Source organism: Periplaneta americana, chromosome 10 (genome assembly GCF_040183065.1).
Source record: "Periplaneta americana isolate PAMFEO1 chromosome 10, P.americana_PAMFEO1_priV1, whole genome shotgun sequence".
Classification (NCBI taxonomy): Eukaryota; Metazoa; Arthropoda; class Insecta; order Blattodea; family Blattidae; genus Periplaneta; species Periplaneta americana.
Window position 1 is genome coordinate 176850495 of NC_091126.1, and position 18595 is coordinate 176869089.

The following is an 18595-nucleotide window of genomic DNA, read 5'->3' on the forward strand; positions in this document are numbered from 1 at the left end:
CCAGCCCCTTCGTCACATTCTGATGCGGATCCGTCTGTAAAATCACGTGTCCACTCATTTGCTGGGTATTTTATATTTAAAGTTTCTAATGTGACAGAGACAAAAGTAAAATTATTATTAAGAAATTGCAATCTATTGCTATGAGAACTACAAGAATGAGATGAATGAAAAATTCATACCCAAGTGACTTCTGGGAGGCAGCTCTACCTTCATGGAGTGTAAAGATGATACCTTTTCCTTTAATTGTAAAAATAAAGCCTATTTTCTGGTACTAAGCAAAGAATACACAGCGTGATGCAAGTATCAAACAAGGGTTTGCACAGAAAATGTTGGTGATATGTTTAGCATAATGGTACTGATGAGTATACCCAACACTTTTCGTGTAATACGACAAGTGTAATGTTTGAATAAAATACTACCAATCTTAAAATTAAGTACACATTTATTTTAACATGTTCTAATTTTTTGTAACATTACATTCTAAAAATAAAGCAAGTTTTGTAACTCTTTTTTTTTAATTCTTCAAATACGTACTATAACTATTATGTTATTTGAACAACAAGATGTAGATGAAATAATAAGGTGAAGGAATGAGCAAGAAACAGTTTTGTACCAAAATATTCTTGGAAGGCATAAGTTTCTTCTTCTGCCCAGATCTTGAGAAGAACACTTTCACTCAAATTTACACGCAAGACAAGAGGCTTTGACCGCTAATAAATAAGCATGGGATATTTTTTTTTTTTTTTAATAACATTTTCACTACCACTTGACTCACATATGAATCATGTATTTCTTGTTCTAGATTCTGTTAATCGATAACTTTTTGAGTCTTAATGATTGCGTCTGAATAGATTTAATCCATGAAAAAACGAAACTACAGTGAGACAGAAACATGTCTATGCCGCCAAAAAAAGTAGCCATGTTACCATTTGCAAACATCATGTAGCACACTAAGTACCTAGGAGTAAATTTACTAGAGTCAGAACACATGGAAGAATGAAGGTGTGTTTCCTTACAAATTCTGCCTCTTTCACATAGATTGATTTAAATATGTTAACACAGTGTCATTTCCTACCTGATGTCACATCCTATTTCATTATATTTATGGTATTGCTTGCCACTGGTTTAAAAAAATTTGGTGAAACCTGGTACAGAGTTCAAGACTGTAAAAGTGTAAATCTCATAATGAAAGAGTTACATACTTTGTTGTGTAAATGATTTTATTGTGTGTGGTGTTGAATGGTCAACTACGTAAGATATTGGTTTAACATAACATACAGTGTAGTGCAAATATAAAATTTTATCTAAAAATCAGGCAAGTCACACATTTTCTCGAATATTTAACCACAGTGACTGATTAAAATAAATATTTAGTGTCAAATTCTGTAAGGCGGCTACATGGTGACATCACATAAAGGGTAGAATGCAATACAAATTTGAATGTCTTATCACAAGACATTTAGAACTGAATCATGCAAATACAATACAATACAACGTCATATTGTAATTAGTATCTTCAGGAAACAGAGGAATACTTGCTACTTTTCTTTCCATCTGGATTACAGTATACCATTACTGTTTTAATTTTACTTGTTGAGCTCCTGTCTCAGTAACAAAAGCACTGGAAATGCCCATGGATATATATCTGGTAATTAACAACAATCAGCGACATATTTTGGAACAAATCATATATTGTCTTGGTTAGAAGTAACAACATTATCTCAATAAAACATTGGCAAATTTTTTTTTTAATACAGTACCATTTTTGGCATCGTTTCTTAAAATTAAGTAATTATTTTATTAAGGTACTACATTTTTACACAGATGACTATTAAACTAAATATAATTAACATTTGTAACAAATAGATTTAACACAACATAATTCTCTTTTTACAAAATGCACTTCGAACTAAATACAGATCTTTTCAAATATACTGCTCATGCTATACATATGTAAAATAATGTCTACATACTTTGTATCTGTGTATCAACAACGTTTATGATCTTACATAAGTATCGTGGATATTATTGGTACGTTATCTTTTAATGAGCGGTGATATTAACATTGATCAACACTGAGCATTTTCAATTACAAGATTCTGAGTTTCTTAATCAAGCGCACACCATCTTTAATGCCGTAATTGTTCTGCAAACACCATTCGGTGGGATCCAAGTTCAAGAAAATCTATCACATTAGCAGACACTTGATTAAGTCACAATACACGTCAAAACTGGGTACTTGAGGACTTGAGAAACTCTTGTCACACTAGTGGAGTATTGGTAATGAGTAAAACACACTGTACTGGGAGTACTTTCACATTCTGTACAGTATTTCTGTATCAATTTCTTGTCCGAGGAATATCCAATGAAGAGAACAGCTCTAAGATTTACCGTCATTTGTGCTAATCTCAAAACTAACTGGGTATAAACAAAGGACTTTGTGCAACGAAACTGTATACTATTTTTATGAGCACTTCTGAGCGTCTTTGTTGCACATTAATGCTATTCTATGTTTCTCTCAATTGGCAAAAAAACGAAATAAATCATGGTTTAAACAAAGCAGACCCACACATTTATGGAATGAATTATCTTTGAAGTCCTTCAGTCATAATACAAGACTGACTGAATTATGATCATACTAAATTAACATTCTCTCAGTATCGTATGAACAACGCTTTTAAAGTTTTTAATTCAATCTCAATTGGTAAAACTTCACTTCTGATATAATCGTCATTTTATATGCATAGTTAGAGAGTCCACAACATATGAAATTTGGCTAATCTCGTATTTTTATACTTACTTGAAATAAAGATATTTAACAATAAATAACAAATAGTGTATAGCTCATTGGTGTTCTGCCTGAGTTATGATTACAATATACCAGTTTTTTATATGATGGTTGATCCCTGTTCTCCACACCTGACCGAGTTCTTAATTTATGGCATACAAATGTCTGCCAGCATTTACCGGTGCAACTTCAAGTCTGAAACTTTTCGCGTTAATATTTTAATAAAAGAATTAACTACAAGATGTTAAGATGATAAAACAACGATCGCGGGTCGTGTTATGCCAGCAACTTTTATTGAAGTACTGGACAGACAAGCAAAAGTTTCTTGTAAGATTTTTGACTATGGATAAGTCCTGGTTTCATCAATGTCATCCAAAGACAATCAATCAAAGCAATTCAAGGTGCAGCCATCGGCAGGGAAAATAATGCTGTCTGTTTTCTCGGACAAACAACGTGTTATTTTGATTATGTATAGGACGGAGCTACAATAACAGGTGCATAATATGGCAATTTCAAATTTAAGTTATGAGCAGTAACAAAAGGAGAAATTTCGCACCAAGCTGAAACTAGGCATGCTTCTTCATCATAACAACGTTTAAACATCCGGTTTATTCCTCAAATCAAGCTCCCAGCGATTACAAACTGTTCTCCGAACTTAAGAAATAGCTGCATTGGAAGAGGTTTTCATCTGATAATGAAGTAATGGAAGCCATAAATCGATGGTTAGCAGAGACTGAACAAGCTATCTTCCAGGGAATGTTCGATATGCATTTCTCTTCAAAGGGATTGTGTCTAAAACTGAGGTACTGGTGAGAACAGTTAATTTTATGTGAGGGATCAACCTTCATATATTGCACTTCATGGAGGAAATCGTAAGGAAAACTTGAAATTCTATTTCTGTTACTATTTTGTGTGAATATACCAAAAACTGACGGCAAATTATTGAATTCTATACAAATTTGTGAGTTCATGCACTGAATCCTTTAGTTAAATGAAGTCTCTGTAGGTGATAGTTCTTATTTAAATCAATGTGAATTCGTTGGGATACCAATATTAAACCTAAAATTAATAACTGAGCAAAATGTATGGCAGCACTTCTTGTAACTTCTTTTATGGAAAAATGAATTCAAAATTGGTAGGTACAAACTAATCAGAGAACTGCTGCATGTTTGTGGACTTTTACGTTTTAAAAGGTTTAACTACATTTAAAAGACAAACACAAAATATTGCCCCAAGTGGCATTTCACACTTAAAATTCTCTTAAACCTTAAAAATGTAACAACATGAATATTATGACATCTAGAGTATTTCTTTTTATAAATATAGAAAACGTAAATAATATGATTTGATAAATCACACGAAAATTCACACAAATTTTAACCAACATCTGAACATGAATATAACCCATCGTACAACCACAAACTTTGCAGTCTCCACACAAACTGTAACTACAAATATATTATCCTGAATTTAGCATTGTTTCTAAGTAATTGTCAATAAATTGTTCTCTTTGATGTACAGGGTGTCTGACTCAAGCTGTTCATAAATTGTTTTAGGCATCACGCACAACACGACTAGGAGTAGACACTTTTCGTTGTTGAAATTCTCTAACTTGCAGCACTTGTATTTTAGTTTTATTAATGACTCAAAACAACTAAAATAATAAATAGATATAAATGGGTACACTGATTAATATATTGACTCATACAACGTGTTTCAGTAAAGAAACATTAATTTCTAATATGTGGATCTCTCAAGGTATTTAATAGCTCTCAGCTGGAGTAATGGTTTCTATGAATATTTCGACTGTCTGTGAGAATTCGTACTCTTTAATGTCGAACTCCGATAGCACGTGATTCTAGGAGGTTCCAGTTGATACTAGTTTAAAATGGAAATATGTAACTCATGAAACATCTTATGATCAGAATGTTCCACAGCAGTAGCTGTGAAAGCTTGAATCCTGCCTTCGGTAATCATTCACGGTTCAAATCTCTGACACTCGTGACAACAAAAGTGAATGACAGTAACAGAGGAATTTAATATAAGATATCTCAGTAAGCAGTATAAAATGACATGGTCCAGCTCCATGCAGATTGTCATTGATTTCGTATGTCTTAGTCTGAATCCAAAATTTTTCATGGTTTACTCAAGTCATGAGTCCAACGCCGTGGCGTCGTGGTCTAAGGCATCTTGCCTAGGACTTGCGTTACGGAATGCACGCCGGTTCGAGTCCTCGTGAGGGAAAAAAATTTTCTCATGAAATTTCGGCCAGTGTATGGGACCGGTGCCCACCCACCATCGTGATGCACTTGGGGAGCTACGATAGCTAGCAAAAATCCGATTTCGCAAACCAGCTATAATGGCTGGGGGATCATCGTGCTAACCACACAACACCTCCATTCTGGTTGGATGATCGTCCACCTCTGCTTCGGCATGTGGACGTGAGGCCAACAGCTGGCTGGTTGGTAAAATTATAATAATAATTATTAAGGCATGATCATGGAAATAAATTGTTCTATAATAGGCGATGCTCTATCTTGGCCCTTCATGGGCTGTAGCACCATGGATTTACTTTACTTACTCAAGTTGTGATGTTCTCATGGTAGTATTGCTAGAAATGGCATACTCAAAATATCTTTAAATAAATGAATAAATTGTGTTAAAATTCTACACTGTCTGTTCTTTGCAGGTACCTTCTTATTATGTCTGTTATTTATTTTGAATGAAACTAAACAAATTAATTGAGAGATTGGAAATAACTTATGTATTAAGAAATAATATGAGAAGAACAAATGACTTGATAAAACACTATCCAATGAAAAACGCGACTATAAGGAATGCTGGAAAGCCGAAAGAAAATAATAACATAACAGACTGACTGCACATGTATAACATAAAATTATCACATGAAAACTAAAATTCGCAACATTCACGTGACGATGTCAGTGGACGTTATATACACCCAATTCTGCCTGCGAAACCACTAAATAGCTCCCACATGTCTAGACTGGTATTTGGGCTGCCTGAACAGAAATGAACGGCTTAAATCAGACATCTTGCACAAACAACTGTGAGGAATTTATATCTGAAACTGAATAAATATGAATATTTGCTTGAAGTCCAACCAAGCTGACATCCGCCAACATGTCTAATACTAGTCTTTCGTACTACTGACATATGCTGTGTTTGGTATTTCATTAATATCATTCTCATGGTACAAGACAAATTCCTGTTCTGTCTTCAGCATTCCATCAATTCTGCAACAAATTGAGATCTTCCCTTCCATTCAGTATTAGTGTCTAGATGTTTAGACATCTCTCTCCATAGATATTCTCTCAAATAATGACTAAGTAATCAATGTCTTTAACTTCAATGACTTCTAACATCATTGTTACTTTTCGGATGTTTATTACTCACACTTCTGATCGTTCATAACATGTATTACTAACAAATTTCTTGCTATACCTTTTCTTTTATATTCACATTTCACTGCCATGGAAATGATCCATTTCATGCACATCAAAGTTATTTTTATCGAGATTACCATAATTACATTTAAACGACAACAGATAAAAAAATAATGCTTAAATGTTACAGAAACTTACTAAAATCTCTTCCCCTTCAAGAAATAAAAATTCGGCTAAGCTCTGGATATCTAGACCACTCAAGATGGTTCTGACAGCTTCTCTTTGAAGGTGGGTCCAGAATTTGACCTCTCTATTTCTTTAAAGGGTTTGTTTATATTATTGTGACACTGCCACATTTCCACGTGCTTCAGCCATATTCCGAGACAAAACAGCATAAGAATTTAGTGTGCAGTTTCTTTGTCCTTTGAAGATTTTTACTTTTCTAAGTTTAATATTTACATGAAGAGTACATGTGGTGTTGGCTGGTGTTTATTTGCAACACTGAAGGGAAATATCAGTGTTATTCCCCTGGCGAAACATTTCTGAGACAGCAATAAAAATTTCAATTGTGTTTGCTACAACTTTCAATACAGTGATCATTTGTATTACTGTCACACGATAACCATTTCTATTATTAATAAGCCATGCAATTTCTTCTCAGATTGTTTCAAGATAAACGTCAAGTATGAATGTACAATTGATTTTGAATTTATAAAAATTCATTTACTTCTCTTCCATATACATACTGTGTACAATTTTCTGATTTTATGTTCTAAATCTTTGTGTGGAGTACTAAAATCAGAAATGAAATTCATTGGTATCTAATCACCAATTTTCGGAATATTGCATCTTACAGGACATCTTTCAAACTTAAGCTCTTAGCTGTAAGCCAAGACAAAACGGTGGCAGCTTGGTTACTGTGTTGGCAAGTTGTGCAGATATGCTGATGTGGAGTTGAGCAAGCCAATTCTTTGTCTTTGTTTCCGCTGTTCTGTCATCTGAAATGTATCAAGTGACATAATTAATATCACATTCACTTAATGTTACCGGAGAGCAATCAATACTTCTTTAACTCTAACCGATATTCATCTTATAGGTAAAGTTTTACTCACTTTGAGATGTAGCCACATTCCAATATATTTCTATATTTAATATAATGTCATAAAATTTTCAAATAAAATTAAAAGAAGAAAGAGTCAATAAGAGAATACTTTCAAGTGTAGCTTTCACCTACAACACATCTATGTGCTCTGTGTCCTGAAGCACTGAACAAAAATAAAAAATGCAAACACAACACTCAGAAGAGGGGAAATATAATATCCAAAACAAAAGTATATATTCAGGGGGACGAAGCTACTTGCCTCCACACGGTGTCCCCTGGGAGCAATCAACTGCTGCAGAATGAGTCACAATAGGCGAAGAAAGCCCCAGTGCAAGCAAAAACCAGCACTTGTTAGTGCTAAAAAGTACAGTGCACATCTTCCAATACAATGCTTGTGGCCTATCACCAGCCAAGGTCACAGAATTACTAAAAGAAGTAGATGAACACAATGTAGCCGTCTTCATAATCAATGAAGCTAACACAAGTGAACAGAATGAGAAATATATTCATACACCAGGCTGCAGTCAACACAGACAGCTAGTGGAATCTTTGTTGGAATAAAAAACAATCTACACTCTTGGGATGCTGTAAAAACTGAAACAGTGGTAAATCATATACGAAGTGTGACATTAGTAATACACTGGACGGTACAGAGGACAATTTGTTGTATGAGGACTCAGATTCTGATTTAGAAGAGGTTTCAATTGATTCTTCATTTAGCTCTGGAGATGAATTTCTGGGTTTTGACGAAGAAGATTAAAAAGGTATTTTTTCCTAGTTAGATTAGATATTTGATGAAAGTAGATCTACATATTACTGATGCATATATTATACTTGAAATACTGTAAATTAATTATAATATTCAGTGATAAATTTTTCTCTCTCAAAAATGTGTACAAAAAAGAAGATAAAAATGTTATATACTGGCAAATATGGTACAAAAAAAAAGCAACTAATACATACTTAACTTGTATGTACCCATTGCCTTGTGTAAGTGTAGGATTAAGAAGAGCATTATATTTAATGATGCTTTCAACTGCAGAGTTCATTCAGTGTCGAAATTCAATATGGGAACGAATTTTGTCTGCAGCCTTCCAACAGGGACATGAGGCTGTCAGCTTTCTTGTCTCCCAAAGGAAGCCATGTAGCCATTTTAATTCATCTACCTCAGCCGGGTTTGAACTTGTGAAGTCTAAACTGAAGCCAGTGATAACCACTCAATTCATCATACAGTGCGTTATTCTGTGCTTACCTACCCAACACACTCTGGTTGTACTTCCAGTCAACTACAACTTAAGAAACTGAATCTACTAATGTTTTGAGAGAAGAATTTAGTAAAGTGCCACTTCAAAGTTAAAAAAAATAGTTTACTTTGACAAATGTTTATACAAAAGAAGAGATGATTTTCTTAATAAATGTGGTGATGGTTCTGATGACGATGATATGCATAAGGGAAAATACACACATCAAACAAAGTTTTGCATCACCTCGTGAATCTCGTCTAGCATTACCCTGTGTCGAATATTTGTTACATCAATAACACAGTCCCTTCAACTATCTAGAAATGTAAATAAACCTGCACTGAGAGCAAAACAAACTAAAAAGGCAGAAAGTTTATCAGCTGAAGCATAATGTCATTAAGAAAGCAGATTAGTCCTCTTGTCAGAATTGTACGGAAGTTCTGCAGTGCCAATAAAGCCAATCTCGAAGTCTGACAATGTCTACACAGTCATTTCTTGTCAACAAGAGAAGTGGTCAGACGTGTAAAGGTGAATCAGAGTGATGTGATTCGGACATACAAAAATACAGGAAGTGTAGGTGACTTCCCTCGCACAGGGTATAACTGCGGCAGATGACAGCTACCTGCGAATTTGGGCTTGGAGGAATCCCGAGCTCAATGTTACCATTTTCAATAATGATTTTCTGGTGGCCACAGGAGGTCGTTTTGCTACCCAACCATGCGAAACAGATTGTATGATGTACATCTGTACTCTCAATATCCATGGTGAGGCTCAGTTCTCTAATCTCAACAGCATGAGGAATGTTACAGATGGGTGAGACAACATGCAGAACGGACTGTTCAGAATTGGAGCAGTGTACTGTTTAACACGAATGTTGACAATCAGGTCAGACTGCACATCTCCAACAAGTACAAAAAGATGGCGGGTCCTGATATTTTGAATTAGCATTACTTGAGTCACTGTACACCTCTCCTGGTCACTCAGGCTAGCCTCAGGGTTCAACCACAGTCTAGTATATACAGTCGCGAAGATTGGGGTGATTTTTTGCATTTCTCGCAATAGTTGCTAGCCGCTTGGAGTGCTGTGTGTACTAGGAACAATAGACTGTGTCACTGCCATCGTGATCTAATACAGGCCGTAAGGCAGACCATGTGACTCGCTTAACCCGATCACGAAGGGCGGCGTTTCAACCATATAAATTTCTCTAAAATGTAGTGTAATTGCATTAATAAAATTTAAAACAATGATTAGGAGACACTTCAGACATAATTCCTTGCGAGTTAAGGTGTAATATTATTTTTGGTGTGAAAATTACGTTGTTCGTATGTGTAATAGACCTACCTGCCTTTATTTCGATTAAATATTGCGAAATTATTGTACATTCATTTATGCATGATTCAATAATTTTCAGTTGCACCGCACGGATATTTAGATATGTTGAAATTATAAGTTATGTTTACTGTCCCAGTTGCCCCTTTCTGTCTAATTTTAGTGGTCTCCAGTGCCCTGCCATTCATATGGAAATATTATAGGTTATGTTTACTATATCTTATATTCCTAAATTCGCAATTATACTTTATAATTAAGCATAATGTCATGTATGATACTCCGCACATCAATCTGTCTGTATTTTAATACTATTAAATTTTCTGTCTTTATCAAGGAAGGTAGATGAACTATATGTAAATTATCATATAAATTCTTTTTTATTAAACCTCTAAATAGCTTCCATTCTAAACTTTAAATGTTGATGCAAAAAGATTATGTTAACATGTAAAATTCTCTTCACATTAAAATAACACAGTTTTGTAATTATTTCTGCAACATATTATGCAACAAGAAGTAAACGGAACTTATGGACACCTTACACTAAATAAAACTTAGCTATGATACGCAATAAAGTTATAATATAATAATTCACTGAGCTCCATAAACTGAAATAGAAAACCCGAACATATATTACAGATCGAAAAGGCATTGACTGTGCCGTATTTCGCATTGTTGTGAAAAGCTGTGTAAACTGTGAAATGTTCATTATCGATTGTAATAACTGTAAATGGCTAAAATGCAATAATTTGAGTAATAATATGGGGCAAGGAAACGTTTGTTGCACTATAAATTCTAAGAAAAAGAGTTCAGAGTTATCCTTCCGAAAGATCCAGAAAGGTGAGTTTATAATATATACTTTATGAAAATAATATATAAACCTTATGTATTTCGTATTTCAATAGTGGAAGGAAGGTGTTAATTTTTCAAAAGAACACGATATCAAAAGTACAATACATTTTATCGTCTGCTAGGGAAAGAGTCTATGATGAAGCGATAGTAGCGATCCTGGTGGCTAGCAACTATCTATGGATGCATATTTCAACTGTCTATGTTTGCATATTTAGTAAGTATTGAGCTTCGCAACTGTATATACTAAACTGTGGTTCAACAATACAGGGACGTCAGCCTCCAGCCAATAGTGGGACCATATTGTCAGCATTTCGGAAAAGAATTGATCTGTATGTATGATAATTCATGAGCATATCATTAATGACTTTCTTCTTCATGCAGGCACAGTACAAATAGAGTGGGCTGCTTGTTTTCCGGACATGAACCCTTTTGAACATGCCTGGAATCGATTAAAAATGGCTGTTTATACACGTCCAGACTGGTTATGCAATCTGCAAGACTTATGTAGAATCTCTATTGCAAAGTGGGACAAATGAACCAACAAATGCTTCACGAACTGGTGGACAGTTTGCCAAGGAGGACCCTAGCATGCATCAATGAAAGGGGATGAGTTAACGATTGGCTTGTGTGATTTAGACTAACAAATCAAAACTCTGCTCTTCTACAGACAGTCTTTATTTTTTATGTATTGTAGATGTGTTATATTTAGGTATTTCTTCCAGTCTGTTATTAAGTATCATTAATTATTAGTTCGTTTTTTTATTGGGTTATTTTACGATGCTTTATCAACATCTAGGTTATTTAGCGTCTGGATGAAATGAAGGTGATAATGCCGGTGAAATGAGTCCGGGGTCTAACACCGAAAGTTACCCAGCATTTGCTCGTATTGCGTTGAGGAAAAACCCCGGAAAAAACCTCAACCAGGTAACTTGCCCCAACCAGGATTCAAACCCGGGCCACCTGGTTTCGCGGCCAGATGCGCTGACCGTTACTCCACAGGTGTGGACTATTAGTTCGTAAGTGGTGCGAAATTATTTGGTGTGTTTGGTGTATGCAGGAGAGAGCTGAGGATGAAGAAAAAATGAAGAGCTGGCATGCAAAGGAAAAAAGAAACAAATGAACAGTCACTTGGTTATTTGGAAGGGTTTTAGCAAATCTGATAAAGTGGCAGTACAAATTTCATCACAATGCATACTCATTACTCAGAAGCATAACCATTTTAACTCTACGATCTACAAAGGGATCAGATTCTGGTCCTTTTGTGTTTGAAACAATAACACACCTGATCTTTCAGCTCTGTGAGTTGTTGAGAAAGATTTGATACGAGTGTCTGTGTTCTCTCTAACTGTGCTTGTAAAGTTCTCAGCTCAATTTGCTCCCCTTCTCCTTCGTCTGCTGCAAGCGACATGGCTCGAAGTCTTGGGAACCAATCCAAGTCCCGGCACTGCAACAGGAATCCAATTACTTACTTTACATCATTTACATTAATCTGAAGAAATCGTTAATTTAATTACTGCATACATTTCACGTTATTCTATAAAATATAATATTACTATTATACACTGCGTAGCAAAACTGTCTCCGCAGTGAACTCAGAGATGCATGGGTGCACTTAAGCTGGCAAGGCAACGGAGCATTGACCTTGAGCAAGTAGTACCCTTGAACTGAATAACATTCCAGCTTAGTGTGGAGATTGTGCTTACTGCCAACATAACTGAGTATAACTGAGTGATAGCAGAGAGAGTTCTGCTATGCACTGTACATAATCTTATTTAGCTTTGATATTCGAAAGTGCTTACTGCATGTGTTTGGTTTAAATTTGTATTTTTCTTTCTCTTGAACTTACTAATGTAATGTTTAATATCGTCCTATTATAGGCTTAAGGACTAATGTAACAAGTAAAATGTTTGAAAAAAAAATTACAGTACCAGTTTAATCATTTCCTCAATAATTGTCTAAAAATGTTGGTACAACTCCGTATTTTGAATAGCTATAATTATTTAAAAATACACAAAAGAGTTTATTTTTAATTTCAAAATTAATGTTAAAACTGATCAACCTCAGTTTTGAGACACGCATTTCAAACTGTAACAATTTACAGAACTTCTGAATACCAGAATGCAAAACACTAAATGAAATTCAAACTTACTTGTAATTATTGCTCATTTTTAAACATTTAGTGGTGATAAACGGAGTTTCTATTTGATAAGTGGCACAGTAACAACGATTCCAAACATCTCTATTAGCAAAAACCCGTCATCCAACATCCACAATAACCAACATTCATAGGTTAAGGAAATGGATTCAAGAAAGGAATATGGTATAAACGAAGAACAGTGTTTTTGAAAGTTATCTTTTGTGCTTTGTTCCCACTCTGACATATTTAAAAGGAGAGATTAATAAATAATAAAGTCCATTATAACATCGTTTATACAGTGCAAACATAGGACGTTTTTAAGTACAATGTAAGTGCAGTTTGCAAGAAAACAGCACAAAGAGATCATACAAACGAGTACAAAAAAAATTCATTTGAGAATTATGTGGAATGTGAAAATGTTTAATGAACTTCAATTGGATTTTTATTGCATTTCTTTTGCACTATACTGTATGATGATAACACCGATTCATTTCTGATTTTGGATGGAGCTTGAGCATTATTAATGTGTAAGTTTAATTTGGAAAGAAGTATAAACATTGATGCAATGTTTAAAAAATGGAAGGCAGCTTTGCAGTGCTTGTAACAGTGTGTAGGTAGCTAATGTACGTTTCTGACTAGAAGAGCTCTTTGTGAGGGAAGCTTTGATGGTGAGTGAAGAGAGAGTGCTGTACCACAGTCTACTATATACAGTCACGAAGCTTGAGTTTTGAGGGTGCTAGAAACAATAGACTGTGACGGTACTATTTTGCATTACCTGTAATGAGGCAATATTAGCGATCCTAGTGGTGAGCAACTATCTAATGTTTCATATTTACCATGTATTGAGCTTCGCGACTGTATATACTAGACTGTGACTGTACTATCACGTGGTGTCAAACACTTCTGATTCGTTGAGGCACAGTCTGGCAGAAAAGAAAATGTACAGAAATGCTAACTGCATGACAAACTCATGATATAGTTAGTTCTAACGCATTCATCCAAGTAAAAATACCTTGTTCATAAAATAACTTACATTATTTCACTTGATGTCTCTTTCTTTAGTACAATTTGATCATTTAGGTCTATTTTATTCTGCAAAATTCAACAATGAATTGAGTAATGCATCCATTATTACCTAATGATGAATTTAAATAATTAATCCTATTACCCTCTTCTATCAGCATTACTTTTATTCTTTTATTGTCTTGAACTTTGTGGCAATGGGAAAGAGAGGAAAAAATAATCAAAGCTGAGAATCATATAGTATGCACAGGTTGGTGTTAGGTGTTCTTTTTCTCATAACAAATCATTACACCAAGGCAAGCTGTGAAGCGTAACAACATCAGAATTCTGTTTGATGTTAGGATGTGAGAACTGTCAGCTAATTTGCTGCAGAAATTATTCACAGTGTATTATTATTATTATTATTATTATTATTATTATTATTATTTTACATTTAACCAAATTATTATAAATCAAGGAGTTACAGATGAGTAGTACATCGTGTAAACTCATTTCCAATAACGATTGTATTTGTCATTACAGCAGGTTTTATTCAACAATATCCAGTTTGGCATGGTTGATGTTCAGAGAAAAGGAGCAACTAATCATAGTGAGATGTGTGAAATTATTTGTTTTGTTATCAAATTGTGCAATGAAGAAGCAAGAGAACCAATATTCTTTATTTGCCTGAAGGTACAAGAATACAAGAGGCCTTCGTCAATGTGATGATATAAAAAACAATGTGTCAGTATTTAAAATATTAAAAGAGTAAAAAATAATAAAATTTAACTAAAATACTACATCATTTTCAAAAAAGTCATTCAAATTATAAAAGGGATTATTTTGTAGCCATCTCTTAAACTGAAATTTAAATTGTGTTTCATTAAGTGCCTTTATATTTGTTGGTATCTTATTATATACTTTTATTGCAGTAATTACATAGCTTGATTGTTTTTTTTTGCAACCTGACATGTGGTACGTTTAATTGATCATTATTTCTGGTTTCATAGCGATGCAGATCTACTATACTTGTATAATTAGTAATATTCTTGTTTACATACATTAAAAGTTTAAAAATATATAGATTGTAGACTGTCATAATCTTTTCATTTTTGAAAAGAGATCTACATGATAGTCCGGGTGATGACATTGTTATAATACGAACTGCCTTTTTCTGCAGTAACAGAATGTTTGGAAGGTCAGAACTATTTCCATATAAAAAAAAAGTAATCCATATCTAATAACACTTTCAAATAGTGCATAGTAAACTTGTTTTAAATTATTTTAAATTATTGGTACTGTCAGTACTGCAGGCAACTGATGGTGCTCTAATGTGCACAGTTATCTCTGAATGCCAAAAACAGAGATTGTCTCTGCACACACTAGGAAATATCTGATAGTGCTGAAGTGGACGTTTAGCCACTTATAGGACCTTCCTTTACCACAGCAGTCTCAGAGCTTAACTTTTAAACTTCATGGGACAAGTTAGGAAATGAAGTATTATTAATGAACAAAATACCTTAACCATCGTGTAAACGTAACTTTCTGGTCCTGTGAATTCTGTTGGATCCTTTACTTTCACCAGAACTATGAAGTACAGGTAATGCCACATGTTGTGTTCACATTTAATATGTTCCTCGAAGCTCACAGTTTTGTTGTCAAATGCAGATCGATTCAGACCTGAAAATATCATTAGTAACTTTTAATAAACCTGCTATTACCAGGATTTATTGGTCTTAAATGCATGAGAAAGTGTGAATATTAACAGAATAATGAATATGTTACAAAACACAAAGTACATGAAGAATTGCTACAATTTCTCCATGGTCCACTAATGGTGGGTACTTGGGTTGTGTCATTCAGCCAAGTGTCCCACGTGCCATAGATTTACATCCTTTTTCTGTTGTAGCATTGCACTTGATGCATCATAGGAGGCAATCTACACTGCACCAGATGATGATGATGAAAGGAACTATGATAAAATGTCGGTAGGGGATATGGGAGTATCATGTGAAAACTTGTCACTAAGCACCATCTCTGTACATCACAAATTCCATCCAGACCCACTGGGATTTGAACTGGATTACCAATGTGGAAAAGTGACTAATGATGCACCAAACTTATTCCAATTTTGACTACAAATTCAAAATCAGCTGTTAATTCCTGTAAATAGCTGCTATTGAGGATTGTATCAGATTAAATGTTGTTCCCTTGCTAGTTTTTATGTGCATCATATTTATAAACAGCATGATATGGCAATAATAATGAGTAAATAATATTTGCACACAGAGAATGCTAACACCCGAGTTTACAATACCAGTTAAAGTGCTACACGGGTCAAATATTATGTAGCATAATTAAAAAACAAAGTGGACAATAAAAAAGTTAAGAAACAAACTATACCCTTATATGTAACAATAAAAGAATGACACATCCAAATGAAATTGCAAATATATTTAACAAATATTTTCTTTCAATAGCTGATAGCCTCAACATTCCCAAAGATGTTACTGCCTGTTTAGACTCTTTAACACAATATTTTCCAACAAAATGTCCGAATTTTCAAATACTTCCAACAAGCAAACAAGAAATAATTGCAATTATTAAAAGTCTAAAGTCAAAAATACTCCTCAGAGTATGATGAAATAGCAAGCAAAATGTTAAAAGGGAGTTCACATATCATAGCTAGGCCACTAAGTTATTTATGTAACTATTCAATGTTCAGTGTTATATTCCCCGAGAGATTAAAATATTCACTGGTTATTCAAACATCTCCAGAAAATTACAGACTCATATCACTTTTACCAGTCTTTTCCAAACTCTTTGAAAAAGTAATGTATAGAAGATTATATTATCTTGAAAGATACAACCTTAGTCCCAGAACAGTTTAGCTTTAGGAAAAACTAATCTATGGAAAATGCAACATTTAGTTTAATTGATAAAATTCTGGAGGCAATTAATAAAAAATTCCAAGTTGGAGGGATTTTCTGTGATTTATCCGAAGCATTTGACTATATAAATCATAAAATGCTGCTAGACAAATTAGATTCTTATGGAATTAAAGACATTGCACAATAATGGTTTCACTTATATCTCATAGATAGGAAACACAAAGTCGAAATCAGTACAACTATGAAATTTGCCTTGGCATGGGGAGCTATTAATAGTGGAATTACACAAGTATCAATATTAGGTCCCCTACTTTTTCTCGTGTTCACAAATTATCTTGCCCCTCTAATAAAAATGTAGGTCATTGCATATTATTTGCAGATGACACAAGTATAGTAATTACAGCCAATAACTCCAACACATTCCAATCCAACAGAGACAATTCTTCTCAAAATATGTGATTGGTTCTCAGTCAATAAATTAATATTAAATTATAACAGAACTAACATAATCCAATTTAAATTCTGTCCAAATTCAACCTTGCAAATTTCAAACCCAATAATTAATAATACGTCCCTAATAGAAACAACAACAACAACCAAACTTCATGGCTTACAAAACCAATAATGTGTTAAATTGAAGAAATCATATAAACATTATATTTACCACAAATGAAGCACGTATTCTTGAGGATCAGCTCCTTTTGTTGCTTTTCACTTCTTAGATCAGCAAATGTGTCAATAATGACACCAAATATGAGATTTAGTACAATAATGATGACAATGAAGAAGAACAAGAGGTCGTATACAACTCGAGCCACAAAGAGAGCTTCCTGCATGAAAAATAGAATATCATATAAGAAAAGAAATAACAAGCAGAGAATCATTTGCGATCTGGTTTGGAATGGACACAAAGCCAGCCAACCTCATAAACTGTAAATTTTATGGGTTTTATTCACACAGTTGGAGCACAGGGAAGCATATCTCCTCAGTTATCTGAAATTTAGTACCAAAATTCATAATTTGTACAGTTGAAACATTCTTTTTTCCATTTTTTACTGGTCCAGTTGTTTGCATCTAACAGAGCAAGAGACCCTTCAGGTCTTGTACTACATTACATTTCCAAAATGTCAGAAGAGAAATATAAAAATACTGAATCCATAAAAAAAGTAGAAAGTAGTTCCTCACGCTACTTTCATTTGACCCACCGAGTTATGAAAAACATTCAATGTAACATGTACAATGGGCTGAATTTTGACCACTAGAATTAAGATAAAACTTTCAGGCTTTCACAGTGACTGTGATCAGAAGCAGATTTTTGGGCATTCCACTAACTGGTCATACTATACATGCAGTACTGGCTATACAAACATGGAGTCAAATAAACCATCCAAAAGGACATGTAAACACATACAATAAATGTAGGAAATTTATGGTTTGATTGTTGCTTGTAATATCTGTTAGCACAAGAAAACACAACCTGCTTTTACACACAATGCTCTGGGGACCGAGTCAGAGTAGTGTGACTGATATTTAGGCTATGAGTTCTCCTTCGTCTTCAGTTACATGAACTTTACGAAAAATCGGCCATTAGTCTACCTCAGTATAAGTTCAGTTGTCAATTTTGATATTTTATAAGTTAACTGACCACATGGTTTGGAGAAACTATCTTTTCCTAAACACCTCAATAGTCTCCATCCTAACATACAATTCACCATGTTTATCCCCATCAATGACATGGTATGGTGCTCTCAAGATGGAACCTGTATGCAGCTTATGGTGAAAAACTCAAAAGTATGCTTTGGAACAATTCTAATTTGTTGTCCTTAGTATTCTATCAGTGAAATACTGG

The 18595-nt window shown here is 34.1% G+C and overlaps 1 protein-coding gene across 16 annotated transcripts in view; it reads right to left on the bottom strand.

Annotated features, from left to right (window-relative positions):
* Positions 1 to 1671: 1671 nt before the first annotated feature.
* Positions 1672 to 18595, bottom strand: part of Itpr (Inositol 1,4,5,-trisphosphate receptor) — a 178033-nt gene continuing 161109 nt past the window's right edge. For all 16 annotated transcript variants that reach the window (XM_069838497.1, XM_069838494.1, XM_069838491.1 and 13 more), the window contains 4 exons: positions 17411 to 17576; positions 15375 to 15535; positions 11999 to 12160; positions 1672 to 7193 (listed from right to left, as the gene is read on the bottom strand). In XM_069838497.1, coding sequence (XP_069694598.1) covers positions 7110 to 7193; positions 11999 to 12160; positions 15375 to 15535; positions 17411 to 17576 — 573 coding nt within the window. In that variant the 3' untranslated portion in view covers positions 1672 to 7109. The remainder of the gene's footprint in view (positions 7194 to 11998; positions 12161 to 15374; positions 15536 to 17410; positions 17577 to 18595) is intronic.